At 53.8% G+C, this 17155-nt stretch overlaps 1 protein-coding gene across 5 annotated transcripts in view; it reads left to right on the forward strand.

Moving 5' to 3' along the window:
• The window catches only part of COL18A1 (collagen type XVIII alpha 1 chain), a 36288-nt gene that overhangs the window by 4340 nt on the left and 14793 nt on the right, over positions 1 to 17155 (forward strand). For 2 of the 5 annotated variants that reach the window (XM_050987546.1, XM_050987547.1), the window contains exon 1: positions 13122 to 14035. The exons of 1 other annotated variant lie outside the window; for it this stretch is intronic. In XM_050987546.1, the coding sequence (XP_050843503.1) occupies positions 13195 to 14035 (841 nt within the window). In that variant the 5' untranslated portion in view covers positions 13122 to 13194. Of the gene's footprint in view, positions 1 to 13120; positions 14036 to 17155 lie in introns of those variants that run through there. 2 more of the 5 variants (XM_050987548.1, XM_050987545.1) reach the window with 2 other exon arrangements.

Consider the following 17155-nt stretch of genomic DNA (forward strand, 5'->3'; position numbering starts at 1 on the left):
ACACTGATAGAGGGGAAGGTTGGATGGGATATTGGGAAGGAATTCTTCCCAGTGAGGCCCTGGCACAGGATGCCCAGAGAAGCTTCAGCTGCCCCTGGATCCCTGGAAGTGTTCTAGGCTGGGCTGGATGGGCTTGGAGCACCCTGAGATAGTGAAATATGTCCCTGTCCATGGCAGGGGGTGGAACAAGGTGAGGTTTGGTGTCCCTTCCAAACCACCCCATATTCTGTGGCAGGGACACCAAGTCTCTTCTGCACCACTCTGACCTGTCATAATTGTTAGGGATGATACTCTAAACCCTGGAATAACAATCCCAACAAGTGCGCTGTCTTTTTTCCCAAACTCTTGATAGTTTACCAAGAAAAGAATTAATTCTGGCATTTCAGTAGAGAGTTCAAAGTGCTGAAGGAGACATCTGGGATTAAGTATTGATGTATATCAGCAGCCCAGAGGTATGGGATTAATAAAACACTCTAACGATTCTTCTGTTGTATCTGATGACATTTGGGAAGGCATTGGAGAGGAATCCTTTCCAAGAGCATGCTGCAATCTCTCTGTGTGCAAGCCTGGAGGCAGTGTCTTGGATGTTATGAAGAAATTCTTACCTCTGAAGGTGTCAGGGCACTGGTACAGGTTGATGAGAGAAGCTGTGGCTGCCCCTGGATCCCTGGAAGTGTCCAAGGCCGGGTTGGACCGGGCTTGGAGCAGCCTGGGATGGTGGAAGGTATCTCTGGCAATGGCAGGGAGTGGGACTTTTGGGTTTCTACCCACTCAAATCACTCTGTGAAGTTCCATGATGGATGAGCTCCACCTCATCCCATGTCCCAGTTTCCTTTCTGCCAGCTGTGGGGGCGCTCTCCCTGGCTCTCCTGTTCTCCTGCCACATTCCTCATCCTTTGGGTAGCCATGTGTGTGGAGCAATGGTGCTGCTGCCCTTGGGAGGATGTGCTGTGTCCTGCTGATAGGTGGAAGGTGGTTCAGGGGAAACCTGCTATGATTTCAGCTGGTGCTATGTCCCCTTAAATGCTGGGGATTGGGAACAAGTCCCTGACTTTGTGGGTGGAGGAAGGCACATAGTAGCAGCAGCGTGTGTGACTTTTAGTGTCAGGCTTGGTTAGCCTGGGGAGCTCATTGCCAAAGATATCACTGAAGCACAAGGAGCTAGATGGGTTTAAAAAATGGTTTGGAAATTTGTGCAGCTACCAGGGGCTCTGGCATTGCCTTAATATGGATTTGGAACCACTGGGAGAGACAGAGGGAGAGGCTTGAGGGCAAAAAACCTCCTCGCTCTCAAGGTGTGAGCATGGTTAATCAGCCCTTTGAGGGTGAAGGGGTGGTTCCCACCATGCAAAGGTGGACGGCTTTGACCTCCTTAGGAGTGTTGGAATGAAGCAGGACACTGACACCCCCTGGGCTGTGGGCAGGGGCTGCTCCAGGGTCGAGGCTCCAGAGGCTTGCTGTGCTCCTGGCTCTGACCGGCAGCGCTGTTTGGCAGCAGCAGCCCCGGCGCTGGGGCTTTCTCAGCAAGCAACATCTGGTCCGGAACATCCCGTGTCTTAAAAAGGTTGCTTTTGCGGAATTTTTATTGCTTTTTTTTGGCATGGCCTCCCAGCCCTTTTCTAAGATGGAAATTGGTCATTAGTGGATTTTATTGTTGTTTTATTTTATTCCCAAGCTCAGTCTGCTCGTTTCCTCCTCCCCTGGGGACTGTAAGATCTGGCTGTTCCTCTGACCCTGTCCCCAGGTTGTGGGAGACTGCTCAAACGGCCCAGGGTGGGAATAGGAGCTGTGGCACCCAGGACCCACCATTACCATCCCCATGCTCTTCCCACTGTCACCACTGGCATAAATCTGTGAGAGCCCAATGGTCCTTGAGGCTACCTCTGAGTTTTTAATTCCTAAATTAGCCACTTGCCTTCTCTCTGGAAGACATGGTAATCATGTCAATTTAAAGCAATTTATTTGTTAGTCTGTAACTTAATTGAGTTGGAGATTGTTGACTTTTGGATAAACAGCAACTTCTTGATAATCCTTCAATAAGCTGGTGGTGCTCACTTGTGGCATGATGGGAAGGCATCTGCACAGCTTATTCCTTCCCCTGGGGTCCCAAAATGCTTTCCAGAGGGACCAGGAGCCTTATCCTGTGGACCCAGGATATGTGGATGACAGAGAACCCCTGGACACATGATGTGACCTTATCAGTGATGCCAGCATCTCCCCACCTGGGTTCTAAAACTGGAGAAGTGCCCTGTCGTGCTGGGAGCTGGGCCTCAGGGGGGTACTGATGGGTGGGAGTTGGTGGAGTAGAAACCTGCAATGATTCCAGGTGGCACTAAATCCCCTCAGATATCAGGGTGCGAGAGAAAGTCCCAGCCCTGGCACTGTGGGCAGAAAGAGGTGTGTGACAGCAGCACACCTGTGATTTTTGGCTTTTACTATAGATTCTTTGAATGGTTTGGCTTGGAAGGGACCTCAAAGCTCATTTTATTCCACCCCCTGCCGTGGACAGGAACACCTTCCACTATCCCAGGTAGCTCAAACTTCAGGATTTGATTAACCAGTTGTTACTTCTGCAGCTGCTGTAGGCACATCTTTTTGGTGGGGAGATGGTGATGTCAGGCCATGAAGGTGGAGGGTGTGTGGGTGTCCTGGTATCCCCCATGCCTGTGTGTGGTACCCAGTGGGCTTGGCTGGGCTCTTGATCAGAGTCTAATCCCACCAGGATTCTCCTGGTGCTGGGCTGGATGGAGATATCAGACAGTTCCCTCCCAGCTAGGATGCAATTGGGTTGTAGGCCTGGCTCCCTCTGGGTGCCAGGAGGGTGGGAATCCTCATGGCATCCTTCAAGGACGGGCTACCAGCCTGGCTTAAGCCCGCCCTTGGCTGATGCTGACACTGATGGCTCCTTTCCCACCTTCTCCTTGGGCTCAGCTGAAAGAGTTAAGGAAGCCACTGGAGAGGGGCCTCCAGAGGCAACTGCTGGAGGTAATAATCTTCCTTCGGCTCTTTTTTCTTTTCCTCTGCTAATTGCAGAGTTGACATCGTCCCCTCTCATGAAAGGCTCTTTTGTCAGCCGAGTTGCTGGGCAAAGCCCGGGCTTGGCAGCAGGTTTCAAGCCCCGGGCCGTCTCCTGCACATCCCTCTCCGGCGGCAGGTAGTGAAATGACTCTTTCAGCGACAGCGATGTCCCTCCCCCTTTGGCTCCCATCTGAAACAAAACCAAACACCTAAACAGCGGCAAAAATCCCTCCTTTTAGCACACGGGGCCTGATTTTCGGCCGGTTTCGGAGGGAAAGGTCAGCCCGTCTAGACTCTAATCCAACAAGTGTTTTATTTCTTCGCCCGCGGGTGTCCTAGCAACGGGATTAACCCGCGGTGCGGGTGGACATTGGTGGGATCCTGCTCCATCCCGGGCCGGTGGTCTGGATGTGTCACTCCGCATGGCCGGGCAGCCCCAGAGGTGGGCTGGGCTCCAGCCCTGCTCCCTGTGCCTGCCCCGGGCTCTGCTAGCGGCTCCTGGTGCCAAACGTCAGCCCAGCGGCAGGGGAATTGAAAATACTGATGGTAGAACAGGCTTAGCACTTCTGCCCCAAGAAGGACACCAGGCCTGGTTTGGGGACCACACTGGAGTGGAATGCTCCACCCCAGCACCGTGGGACAGCCTGTGTCACTGTAGATCTGACTCTCACAATGGAAATGGGTCTCCCTGTGCATCCCCTGATCCCAGTGCTCTGATCTCCCTCCCAGAGCATTCCTTACCTTCCAGTGCTCTGGTCTCCCACTACATCCCCTGTGTCCCAGGACCTGGGTCTCCCAGGACATCCCTCCCTCTGTTTCAACTGTGCAGAGATGGCTGTTAACCCCTGACATCCCTCTGGCCTCAGGGTCAGCCTTGGTGGCAGCAACACCAGTAAAAATGTGTCTGTTTGGGTCAGGAGCAAAAGCACTTCCCATTTCCTTCATTCAGCTGTTTAATCATTTTATCTCTCTGCTGCTGCTCAATCACCTGATGGCCCCAGTTTGCCTCCAGGTGTTACTGGTGGAGCCTCCCTGCCCGTGTGCAGCCAGTGCTGGAGCTCAGCACCCAAACATCTGATGGGTGGCTCCCAGTGGATGCTGTGCATCCGGAGCCCCCACATCCATGGCACAGCTGCCTGATAACATTGTTCCATTTCAGTCTTTTCTCAGCCTTTCCTCTGCTTTCCCAGAGGCCCCTTTCCGGGCTTTCTTCTGCCTTCTTTCCTCGTGGAGTGGCTAGCCAGGGTTTCTCCCAAGAGCCGTGCAAACTTTGCTATTCCCCCCATCCCGCTGAGCTCTGATGCCCCCAAGTGCGGGGTGCAAAGAAGCCAATTTAGTCCCTGCTGTTACGATGAGAGGAGCCAGGAGCTGGCTCCCAGTACAGCCCCAGGAACTCCTGCAGGCTCCAGCATCCTCCCAGGCAAGGTGCTGGTCCCAGGGCAAGGCTGTGTCAGGGCTGCTGGAGCCTCAGTGCTCCGGCTCTGCGCCCTGCAAACGGCCCCATGCTTTAATGAGGAGCTGGCTAAAGCTGGCGAGGCTGTGGGCCTGGGAGAAGGGGGGTTCATTTCCCCAAATCCCAGCTGGGTGCTCTGGAGACAGGCTGCAGCTTGCCCGGAGTCATGGAGCATAGCTCCTGCCTACGTGTGATTTTTTTTTTTTTTTTTTTTTCCCTGCAGCTGGAGCGGGTTAAGTGGGGTTTTAGAAGCATTTTCTTTTCTCCTGGGTGCTTAAAACAACAATAAATAAAGTCCCAGTCCTGCGAGTGACACTGCTGCTGCTGCTGTGAGGAAGGGAAGATTTATGGGGATTTTTTTTTTTTTAACTTTACAGGTCACTGCTAGTATTTGTGGAATTGGCTTTGCTGCAGGAAAAACTGGTTTCCCGTATTCCCGTTAGGAAGAAACTTCAGTGATCCTGTAATTAAAATGCAGGGGGGAAAAAAGCAATATTTAAGTAGATGCCAGAGGAGCTGGTACTCATAGCTGGGTCCTTTGGAGGCTGTGTGTGTCCTCCGCCTTGTTCTGACCTTGGCTATGCTGCCTGCAGCCTGTGGCAGGAAAAAAAGGGGTTTTTTTTTCACTTTTTCTTGGATTTGTGGCTCCTGTACCAGCCTGCAAAAGCAGAAAAAAAAAAACATTTTGACCACGGGAATGTTTTAATCCATCTTGCAGCAGTTTCCAGAGTTTTTCATCACCTTATCTGAGCTGGGGCTGGCACCAAGATGAACTCCTGTTAGGCAGGGAATGTTCGGACTATTACTCCTCCATTCCATAAATGAAAAATTATGGATTTGACTCATCCCCATCCTCTTGCAGTAGGACAGCTGCAGCCTGCAGGTCTCATCCTGGGGGTCCCAGTTCCCCAGAACTTTTAAGCAGGGAAGGGAAACACTGCTTCTATAGCATTATTTTTGGGGGTTTGTTTTTAAGTGGATTTTGCTGGGTTTTTTGTTTGTTTGTTTCATGGGGTTTTTTTGTTTTGGTTTTGGTTTTTTTTTTTTTTGTTGTTGTTGTTGTTGTTGTGGGGTTTTTTTTTGTGTGTGTGTTTTTGGGGTTTTTTGTTTATTTGTTTGGGTTTTTTTTTTTTTTGTTTCCAGAAAAGATTCACTGCTTAGACATGGATGCTTGGGTTGTAAACATTTTTACATCTGGGATGGTGATATGAGAAAAGACACCCTGACTTTAGGGGCACCTTGAACCCAAAGCGTGGCCATCAGGAACAAAACCATCCCAAATCCCAGAATGGCAGGTTTGGATTGGAAGGGACCTTAAAGTTCATCCAGTGCCACCCCCTGCCATGGGCAGGGACACCTTCCACTGTCCCAGGCTGCTCCAAGCCCCAGTGTCCAACCTGGCCTTGGGCACTGCCAGGGATCCAGGGGCAGCCACAACTGCTCTGGGCACCCTGTGCCAGGCCCTCACTGTCCTCACAGGGAACAATTCCTAATTCCCAATATCCCATCCATCCCTGCCCTCTGGCAGTGGGAGCCATTCCCTGTGTTCTGTCCCTCCATCCCTTGTGCCCCAGTCTCACTCCAGCTCTCCTGAAGCGCCTTTAGACTCTGAGCTCTCCTTCTCTGACAATGCTCAAACACCACCTGGGCATGGTCCTGTGCACCCAGCAGGTGAGCCTGCTTCAGCAGGGCTTGGATTTGCTGATCTCCAGAGGTGCCTTCCAAGCCCCAGCCCTCCGGGACCCTGTGAATGACGTGTGTCCCCCCCCCCCACCCCCGGTAAGGCTGCCCGGCCTTTCCCAGCCCGCCCCCACTTTGAACTCTCTGGTATGTGAATTTTTGCTGGTGTCAGAGGGTCGGAGGCTGCAAAATCCCTCCCGGTTAAAGGGTGGGAATACCAGTGTGTGCAGCTTGGGATAATTACCAGTTGTCAGCAAAACAATAGTTACATTGTAGGGCAGGAGTAAAGGGAAAGGGCCCCTGTCTTGAGAGTAATGTTACTTTTCTATTTAGGTTGCCATAGTCTTTGCTGAGAAATGGCCCTATTCTCTCTAATCCTCCCCTTTAGGCATGCCTGCTGAGTTTTTTTGTGTGGTTTGGGGTTTTTTTTTAACCCCTTATCAACCCAGGAAAGAGCTTATGGGTACCCGTCTCAGTGGTGCTGTGCTGCAGGGATGCCCTTGGCTCATGGCATTCTGCCCGTGGGCTGGGCAGCTTTGCCTTGGGATGCTGGAGTCTGAGATGGTGCCTGGCATCATCCCTGCACTCAGGAGGGGGCAAACCTGTTCTAGAATCTCTGTCTTCATGCAAGCAGGGACACAAATTACACCCCTCCTTGTTCTTGGCACCTGTCCTGTTACAGGTTGTGAACTTCAGTGCATTAAAGCTGTTTATTGCGTTGAATTTTGCTTTAAAACCAAGTGACTTGTAGAAAAAAGGAATAATTGGAAGGAATAATCAAATACTGGATCTGATTGTTGGTTGGAAAGGGATGATGTGAGTTCTGGCCTCATCCAGCTCTTGCTGGCTTTCCCCAGCACTTGCATGGAGCAGCAAAGGATCACCCACCTGTTTGACCCCTTTACTATCCATTTCCAAGGCTTTTTGAACTTCTTCAAAAGATCTAAGTTTTCCTGTTTAAATACTTGTGGAGACATGGCAGGGAAAGGGGGATTTCAGCCTTGGCTGATATTGGGTTGTCATCGCTCAACTTGATTTCAAGGTGTTCAATTGATTGATTTCTCACTATGGCGTTGGGACGTGCACAGCTGGGTGGGTTCAAGGCCTGGGTGATGCTTTCCCTTTTCCAGTTGCCCCCCATCCAAGCTGTTCATGACCCCAGCATCCTCCACCCTCAAAGGGCCTGCCAGGCACCTCTCCGTGTCATGTCCCCAGTTTGGGGGCCCAAAAGGTCTAGCATGGAGCACAGTGCCCTGCAGACAGCAGAGAGCCTGGGATGGGATGCAATGGGATGTGACAATAAAGCACAATGGCCAAGGTTGGCTGCCTGGTACAAGGGAAACTTTGGAAGGAACCAAAACTTTGGAAATGCTGCCAAAGTCAGCGGCACAGGCGAACTATTGTCTGAGGAGTGCAGAGAGGTGGAAGGACCACAGAGTGGACACAGACTCTTATTACGAGCACAGCTGGGGGCTTCCAAGCCAAACAAAGTCCCCTGCACTGCAGGAGGGCAGTGCTGACAAGATCCAGGCTGACTGGATGAGCTGAAGATTGCAGCTGAAATCCCAAAAGAAACCCCCCTCCCCGATCCCCCTTTTCCTTTCCATTCCCTAAGAAAAAAGCGTTCCTGGCCCTGCAGCAAGTGTGTGAGCTTGGATTCTGTTTGTTGCACACTGTGTTGAGGATGAGGTTAATGACCTGCCAGGTGGTTTTCCTCCCTGAAAATCCATGGTGAGGCTCTATAAAGCATCCAAAGCTGTGGCAATTGCCTCCTGCAGCAGCATGAACCAGCTGGCACCCAGCATTCCTAGCTGGGGCGGGTGCAGGACGGATGCTGTTCTGTGGGAAGGAGGCTGTGATGCTCCGTTGTAGCTTCAGGTACATCACTTGGTAGCTCTTCTGCATTTTGTTTGGTGAATTGAGGTTTTTAAGCTGTGTTGGTGTTTGCTTCTGAAGTCCTGGAAAACAGCTGGGGATGGGTGACTCCCGGTTTTTGTTGTGTAGACTTCAAAGCTGGTGCTGGGTTACCCACTGACAGTGCTTTGTTTCTCTGTCACATTGGAGGGTTAAAATCCTGGCATGGTTAAGGGACATCATTGGCTTAGAAAGGTTTGTTTGAACTCTGGGGACATGTACCCACCTGGGTGCCTTGTCCTCCTCTGATTCTCTGGTTGGGATGCCATCAAGTTGGATCACAAACCCTCCATCCCATCCCTCATCTCCCCTCATCCTGCTACTGCAGAATCTGTCTACAATGCTAACTGGGGTGCTAGGAGCATTGATCTCCCTGTATCCTCGGGGAAAGAAGTGCCTGGGAATGGGAATGCACTTCCTCCCTGTCCCTCAGGGACACTGCAACCAACACCCTCCACCAGCTGCCTGTCCCAAGAGTGGTCATGCTGCCGAAGCTGAGGCAGTACTCTCAGGAACTCAATGGAAATTTGGGGCTCCCCAGATGAGCCAGAACCTTGGTTGGGGGTGAGGAGCAGAGTCTTCTCCTGTCCAGGGAGCAATTAGTCTGCAAGATGATTTATTAACATGGAGGAAGATGATCCAGGGGGTTGCATTCCTTCCTTTGCCTTTGCCTTATCTCCGGGCTGTTGGTTGGCCCAGAGGCAGGTGAGTGATTGGAAGCAGAGACATGGCCCCGTGGAGATAGGATGAGGGGGGACTGGGAGCTACAGCTCACCCCAAACTCACCTTGAGTTTTATACACCTCCTTTGGGTTTGGCTGTGCCCAAATATTGATGGTCCCTCTCCACCATCCGTTCTCCGCAGGAAACCTCACGGAGTGGCCAAAGTCACTCCAGCCCCAATTCTCTGCTGCCTTGTCCACTTGTCCATATGGATGGGGCAGAGTAAGACACCAGCACCTCTTGGCTGTGCCTTTTCCAGCCCTACTCAGTTCAGGAGCAGGAGGAGGATGCAGATAATGACAGGGGTCTGGGCATGACCACCCTTCTTCCCCTCCTGGGGCTATTTGATGGCTCCCGCAGGCAGTCGTGACATTTTCATGGTTTATCTTATCGAGGAATTTGCCAGGAGGATGTTTCTGGCTCTCTATGAGTAAATGTTTAGGAATGCTGCGGTCCTGGGGGCTCCCTGGTGTTGCACAGCCAGAGGCAGGGGAGAGCACTGTCCCTGAGGCACAGCAGGGCCTGGCAGAGCTGCACCTGTGTCATTTTTGGGGCTGGGCTGGCTCCTGTGCACCCTTGTCTCCCGCCTCCCCATGTCCCTGGCTGAACGCCCACCCATGGGCTGGGTGCCTCTTTCCGAGGGTTGGCGGCAGGGGAGGTCAGCGTCTTGGGATGTGGAAACGTCTCGGCGTGCGTCTCCAGGAGGGCCTTTCAACTGCTGTGTGGGGCTTTCAGATGGAGAATGGATTAGAATCCCAAATGTCAATAGGATATATAGACACCTGCTGACAGTTCCTGAATTTTTCTAAGTCCGAGAGTGCTCCCACCTCTGTGCTCCTATCAGGATTCCCCCCCTTTCCCCTTCCCCTTCCCCTTTCCCGGGTTCCAGAAGGGCTGTGCCCAGCCCTGCTCCCTCCCAGTCTTTCCTGGAGCCCTGTGATCTCACGGCTGTGTCCAGCCAAGTGCAGTCTCCTGAGGAAGCGTCTGTGCTCTGCTCAGCCTGAGGCTCCCTCTGCTGTCCATCCATCCATCCGTCTCTCTGCCTGTGCGTCCATCTGCTCGGTTCTTGCTGGGGAATCCTTGACCTGTGCAGGATGAACTGCTGAGCTGGGCTGCAGCAGGCTCCCCATCCTCTCCCAAAATCCTGCCGGGAGAGCAATCCTTCCCGGAGAGAAACATCCGTGTTCTTTGACCACATAAAAGGCTGCAGGTCTGGATGACAGGCTCTTTTTTCCTATTTTTATCTATTTTCCCCTTCTCCCCCCACCCTTTTATCATCCTTTTTTGCTCTGTTTTTCTGTTTTTTCTTCCATCTCTTTCTTCCTTTCTCTTCCCCTCCCCTTCCCCCGTTTTGCCTTGTCCTCTCTTTTCCTCCTGCTCATCCCATTCTTCTCTTTTTTCTGTTCTTTTCTCTGTTCTTTCTCCTCCTCTTTCCCCCTCTTCTTTTTTCCTCTCCGTGTCCTTTCTTCCCTCTTTTCTCTTTCCTTCTCTCTCCTTTTCTACTATCATTTTCCACTTCTTCCACTTCCCCCACACACTTCCCTCCACTTCCCACCCTTTCCTTGACTTTCCCAATCTCTTTTTTTCTCTTTTCTTCTTTCCCTCTTTCTCCCCTCTCATTTTCCCCTTCTCTTCTCCCCACTCTCTTTCTCCCCACCCTCTTCCCCCAATCTCTTTTCTTCCCATCTCCACTCTTTTCCCCCACCTCTGATTTTTTCTCTCTTTTCCCTTTTCCCCCCTTTTCCCCCATCCCTCCCTCTATTCTTCAGGCCCAGGACTGAGCCCTCAGTGCCTTCTTAGGGCAGCCCAATCCCTCTTTTCCTGAGGAACTATGTTGCATACCAGACACCAGACAGTTTTGGGAAGATGCAGTCAGCCCCTTTGGGAGGGAACTGGGACCAGGGTGAGGGTCCAGTTTTGCTTTTCAAGAAGTCCAAGGTTATGGCAAGCCGACAGCAGCATCTCATGGAGTGTGCAAAACACTTTTTGTGAGCTTTTAGCCTGGAGTAGGCAAAAGCAAGGGGTTTTCCCTGCTCTGCCAGCAAGCCAGCTGCCATGGCTTCTCCCTGGGGGAATACTTCTCCAAAATATTTCACCAGCTGCTGCCTTCCCGGTCCCTGCCTGGCTGCTTGGTCAGTGGCAGAGCTGGTTGCACTGGACCAAGATGCTCTAGTGCCACCTGTGCCGCCAGCCCACCCTCAGGGCACCTAATTTGGAAATCCCTTTTTTGGGGATGCCCCAGCTCTGGCTCCTTCCTGGGGAGCTTCCAGTGAGGAGGTGTGCAGTGAAATGAAGATCATTTACTTAATGAGGGTCTCCCACGGGACTGCTGCTCCACTCCACTCTCATGAGCTGCCTAATTCCAGCAGAAGGGAGAAGTGGTGGGAATTTCTCTGGCTGGGCATCCTGTCTGCACATGCTTGGGCTACCCCAGCAGGGTGCTGCTGCCCAAATCCTCCTGGCAGAGACCAGGCAGCTCATGGTGGCATGTGATTCTCCCCATGCTGCGAGCCACACAGCTCTGTGGCGGGGAGAGGCTCTGGGAACACCAAGGTTTTCCATCCCGCCACTGGGAATGAAAGTAGCAGTCGCTCCATCCCTCTCAGATATGCCAAGGAGTTCTGCACCACACCCTGACGCCAGGACAGTCAAGCTGGTCAGGACACGCCCGAAAAGGTTGGCAGGCACCTGGCTCCTTCCCCAGGCTGATGGAAGTACTGGAGCTCCGGGAGGGGGCCATATGGAAGCTCTGCCATCTGGACAAATGCGTGTCCCGTGAGGATTGGTGGGGGCTGTTCCACAGCAGGCACCCCTAACAGCATTGGTCACAGGGAGAGCTGCTGGCAGCAGCAGCCAGCTCCCATTTTTAGGGGAAAACTCGCCTGTTTTGCTTCAAAAGTACTGTGGGAAATGTTGCATAAAGCAAAATGAACATCTGAGCATTTGTCTCGGTGATTTTCCTGAATATTTTTAAACTGGAGCATCAGCTCTGGCATGTGGAGATCTCCATTCTGTAGAACCATGGTATGGCACACTCTGACCTTCCTGGTCACACAAAGCCAAGGGGAGCCAAAATTGTCTCCTCCCCATCAAACCCTGTCTCAGGGACACTTCTTGCGCCATGGAGGTGACTTGCCTGGTGTCACCATGGTAGTGTAAGCCCTGGGAATGCTTCACCTCTGCTTGGCCATCCCTAGGAATGAGGGGCACCATCACCCAAGCTGGATAAGTGGATTTGAGGGTAACTTTTTTAAGCAGAGGCAAAGAACAACCAAAATTTTTGGGGCGTGGGAGAGTGCCAGCACTGCCCAGAGAAGATTTTCATCCCAGGCTCCAGGAAAACTTGTGATTGGGGAACTTGTGATTGCTCAGACCTGGCTACGAGGCGTTGCTGGTGCATGATGCCTGGGGGGGAGGGCAGAAAAGCTGCAGTGCTCCCCTGGCCATCCTGCAACAGCACCTGGGGAGTCCTGGCCCTGTAACCGAGCCGAGAAAGTGGCTTTAAACACTTGGCTTTGGGGACTTGTTTTGTTTCCGGCCAGTGGAAACGTTGGAAATGTTTTCTGGGATTTGTTTCTGTCCTCGTTCAGTTTTGCTCTAAGATTATAACCTTTTTCCGAGGCCTGAAGTGGGGTGTCCCACCAAAGCTGGGCACCCCAGGAGGACCATGAGGACCATGTCCATGCACGACCCCACCTTGTACAGCTCTGTATGCTGGTGATTTAACCAAAGCCATCAAGCAGGGAGAGACGATTTAGGATCTTCTGGGCAGGAAGGAGTTAAACATCTGGCAGCAGCTGCTGGGACAGGCAATAGGGTGTGTCTGAAGGCTGTCTTGGCTCCTGGAGGTTTTGGGGTCTCAGGTGAGTCCCCAGGCAGGCGGTGGGGTCCCCAAGGGGCTGTGCCAGCAGCGGGAGGCTGGTGCTGGGGAGAGGAAGGCTTGGCAGGGCTGGCCACTCCTCCTCCCCCTGCTCTGCTCCAGCCGGAGCTTGGGAGGAGAGAGCAATGTGAACACTCCCAGAGTCTGGCTGGGACAGAGCTCCTGCCTCTTCCCTCCTTTTCTTCCTCCAGCCTCTCCGCTCTGCTCTCGGGAGCAGCGGAGCTCGATTTCCCTTTCCGATGGCCCCACCTCGCTTGGGGTTTCTGCTCCTAGCTTGCTGCTTCTCCTGCTCCGAAACACAGCTCCTGGACTGGGTTTGGGACAGCACGAAGACCACAGGAAGCCCAGCAGTACCCAGTGAGGGAATCCCAGAGTTGGAGCCGCCAACCTCAGCGGCGGCTCCGGCTCCCAGCCCGTCCCCAGGGATGTGGGGCGGCGAGGTGGCAGGAAATGTCACCACCCCATGGCAGCAGGAGCCAGATCCTGCTACAGCAGCACCTGTGAGTGAGGGAACTGCAACCAAAATCATGGAGCAGTGGGACAGGAATGCCACAGGGCTGGTGAAGAGCACGGCATGGCCAAGCATCGCTCCTCTCCACAGCATGTCACCTGCCCCAGGACAGCAGGTGGCCAGCAGCCCCACCGACGACCCCCAGCTCCTGGGGACAGGGGCCCACAAGGACCTCCAGCTGCTGGGGTCAGGGACCACTGAGGACCTGCAGTTCCTGGGATCAGGGAACACCGAGGACCCCCAGCTCTTGTGGTCAGGGACCACCAAGGACCTGCAGCTCCTGGAGGCAGGGACTACTGAGCACTTGCTACTCCTGAGAATGAGGACCACCGAAGACCCCCAGTTCCTGAGGTCGGTGACCCCCGAGGATCCACAGCTCTTGGAGACAGGGACTGCTGAGGACCTGAAGCTGCTGGGGTCAGGGACCACTGAGAACCCACAGCTCCTGGGGATGATTAGTACCACAGACCTGCAGCTCCTGGTGGCGGGGCACACGAAGGACCCACAGCTCTTGGGGACAGGGACCACTGAGGACCCACAGCCCTTGGGGACAGGGACCACCAAGGACCCACAGCTCCCAGGCATGAGGACTACTGAGAGTCTGCAGCTTCTGGTGATGAGGAGCACTGAGCTCCTGAGGACAGTGACCACTGAGAACCCAGAGCTTCTGGGGAACACTGAGAACCCACAGCTCCTGAGGACAGTGACCCCTGAAGACCCAGAGCTCCTGGGGAACACTGAGAACCCACTGCTCCTGAGGATGGTGGCCACTGAGACCCCAGAGTTCCTGGGGACGGGAACTCCTACAGCACTGGAGACACAGGTGTCCTTGCAGAGACCAGCAGGTCTCCAGCCAGGTACTGCCCCTTTTCCTTTCTCACCAGGTGACAGTACCCGTGAGCAGGTGCCTTTCCAGGACCCCTTGGCACAACCTCCCCATTACTTCCATGCAGCATCACAGAACCCATGGCATGGCACTGGCCACCCAGGGCTGGCTCTGGCCAGCAGGAGTGGGAGCCAAAGCCCCCCTTGGCCTGACCAGAGGGTGTATAAGGGTGTGGATTCTCCTGCTGCCAATAACTCTGTCCCTTTGGAGTTCGGTTTACTAAATGCTACCATGCAGCTCTACAGGAGTGACGGCGTGGGGCTCACATCCTTCTTTCCAGGACTGATGCCAGTGGCCGGCCATTGCCAGCCCATCCCGACCCACCTGCCCTTCTGCAGCGTGCTGGGCACCAGCCATGTCCGAGTGCCAAATTACCTTCAGCATGGCAGCGAGGAGGAAATTCGGGCAGCTTTGCATGAGTGGGAGGGGCTGCTTGAGTCGAGGTGCCATCGCTACCTGGAGTGGTTCCTCTGCTTGCTGCTGCTCCCCGGCTGTAGCCCCTTGGTTCCTGTAACCCCCCCGCCATGCCAGGGCTTCTGCGAGGCCGTCAGAGACTTGTGTTGGACTCCCTTGGCCGGCAGGCACCTGCCTCTGCCTTGCGATGCTCTCCCTGAGGAGGATGAAGGGGTTTCTTGTGTCTTTATTAATGCTTCTGCAGGTAATGTGGCTGGGCAACATCTCTGTGTTGTGTGTCCCCTGCCCAGACTCCCCCAGGTGCTGGGGGATGCTTCTGCCTTGTGCCAATGGGATGCTGCCGAATCCAAAGTCACTTTCTATTCAGCCTTGGCTTTTCCAAGCAGAACCAGTGAGTTTTGCCTCCCTTCACAAGACCAAGCATCACTCCCAGTGAATCACAGTGGCCAGCACAGGGGATGCTCCCCAAGCGCATTGTGCTGGCATTGAGGGCCAGTTTCCAGGTGCCACAAGGCTTTGGGGTGTCCTGGCTGGGATCAGAGCACTTGGAGAGCTGGCAGCTCCCTGCAGGAGCAGGGCAAGGATGCAGACCCTGTGGCCATCCAGCCACAGCACCGTGGTGGCAAGGAGGTTTCAAGGTGACCCTCAGCCATGGCCACACACTCCCTCTCCCAGAGCAGCCCTTTGGGGTTAATGATTCACTCGATGGCGGCTAATGTTTGATCCCCGCTGCTTGGAAAACAGGGAGAGGTTACTTCACCCCCAGCTTCATCATTCGGTGGCTGTGACCTTCTAGGGACCCAGACAGGGCAGGGGGTGAGAGAAGGGAGTGGGGAGGGGGGTGACTGGTGCTTGGAGAAATGCAGTCGGGATGAAAGCTGGAGCTCCAACCCCCCCCCCCCCCCCGCCCCCCGCCCCGCCTGCCAAAGCCTGTGAATGAGGCTGTGTTTCTGTGACCCCTGCGCGCCCTCGGGGGATGGCTGGGAGATGCCAAGGAGGAACGCCGAGACTGGGGGCTGGCAAACCAGGGTCGAGGACAGGGTCCTTTTGGTGTCAAAGAGGCTCTGTTCGTGGGGGGAGGCACTGGGATCATGGGGATGCTTGCAGAGGAGGGGCATTCCTATCTGGGACTGCACTGTGCTTGCTTGGATGGGCAGTGACAGGAGTGAGTGGGGAATGTGGGGGCTGTGGTGCACCCCACTTGATGTGCTGCTGTGTGCTGGGGGTCCCCTGAATCTTACGCTAGCAGTCTAGGCTCAGGTCAGGCAGGAAGGTCATGGCAGAGTGGCAAGGTGGCTTGGAGCATCCTGGGGATGTTTCCAATGACAGATTCACTGTGTCCAGAGACATCCCCACAGCCATCCTGTGCCAGCACCAAACTCACTGCAGTCCCCACCAACTCTCCATGTTCCCTGGTGCATCCCCAGTTTGCCACAGGGATGATGGGCTGCGATGTTTGGGTTCTGGATGCCCTTTGGAAAAAGCAGGCATGGCCTGAAAGCTCTGGGAATGAGAAGGGGCACTTGGGTTTTGTAGGGGAGCAGACATTTGAAGGGGTCTCCCCTTACCCCTCTGCTCCCCAGTCCCCATCCAGCCTCTGTCACACAGGAAAAAAGTTTGTTTGCTTTGGGAAGTGCTAGCACCCAGCTCCCAGCCCGGCCTCGGGGGGCGAGTGGCATGTTTGAGGAGGAGGGAGACTCCCAGAGCCGGCTGCAGCTCCAAGGGGAGAATGGTTGCAAATTGCTCTTCTTACAAAAGCCTCTTGCAGCGTGTCCAGTCGTCCTGAGCCCTGGGGGGGACACAATGACTTGTCTGGCTGCAGGAATTGCAGCACTGGCTCTTACACCCCTGTGGACCCCCGGAAGGAAGCTCTGGTTTCCTTTTTCCTTAAAGCTGCCATGAATTTGGCTTCCTCCAACCCCAGATAAATGCAGTCCCTGTGTCCTGGCATTTGCAGTTGGAATGAGCTTGTGAGGTGCTGAACATGGGGTGGCTCAAGGGTGGGTGATAGGCTGAGAGTCTGGGGGAGCCCCACTCACTCACCCCATCGGGTTTGGTGTAGGGCTGTGCATATCTGGGAGTGAAAGGGTGCTGGACTCCAGGATCCAGAGGTTCTCCTCTCAGCAGACTGGGTTTGCTCCATGGGGAAGCCTGATCCCAGTATAGGGCACATGAAGGGGCTAGAACTGGTGGAAAGACTGGGAAGGAGATTTTCTCCCAGTCAGGTGTTCAGTTTTGGGATGCCAAGGTTGGGAGGGACTGGGGGCTTGGGTAGCAGGGTGGACACAGAGCAGTTTCAGAGCCAGAGTTTCAGAGGATCAGTGTGTCTGGCTCTGACAGAGCAAAACTTTGCCCCACGTTTAGTTGGTGGCAGTTCTTATGTCCCCACTGCTGGGTCCCTGTCATGGGGCTGTTGCTGGCATTGGGCCTTGGCAGTAGGGGAGCCTGGGAATGTTCCATGTCTCAGGCTTTGGAAGAGGCACCCAGATTTTCATCACCATCCCAAGAGACATGTTTTCCTTTTGGGCTGGGCAAGGTTGGGCTGATTCTTTTTTCTTTTTTCTTTTTTCTTTTTTCTTTTTTCTTTTTTCTTTTTTCTTTTTTCTTTTTTCTTTTTTCTTTTTTCTTTTTTCTTTTTTCTTTTTTCTTTTTTCTGTTTTCTTTTTTCTTTTTTCTT

Source organism: Serinus canaria (genome assembly GCF_022539315.1).
Source record: "Serinus canaria isolate serCan28SL12 chromosome 7 unlocalized genomic scaffold, serCan2020 HiC_scaffold_29, whole genome shotgun sequence".
NCBI lineage: Eukaryota > Metazoa > Chordata > Aves > Passeriformes > Fringillidae > Serinus > Serinus canaria.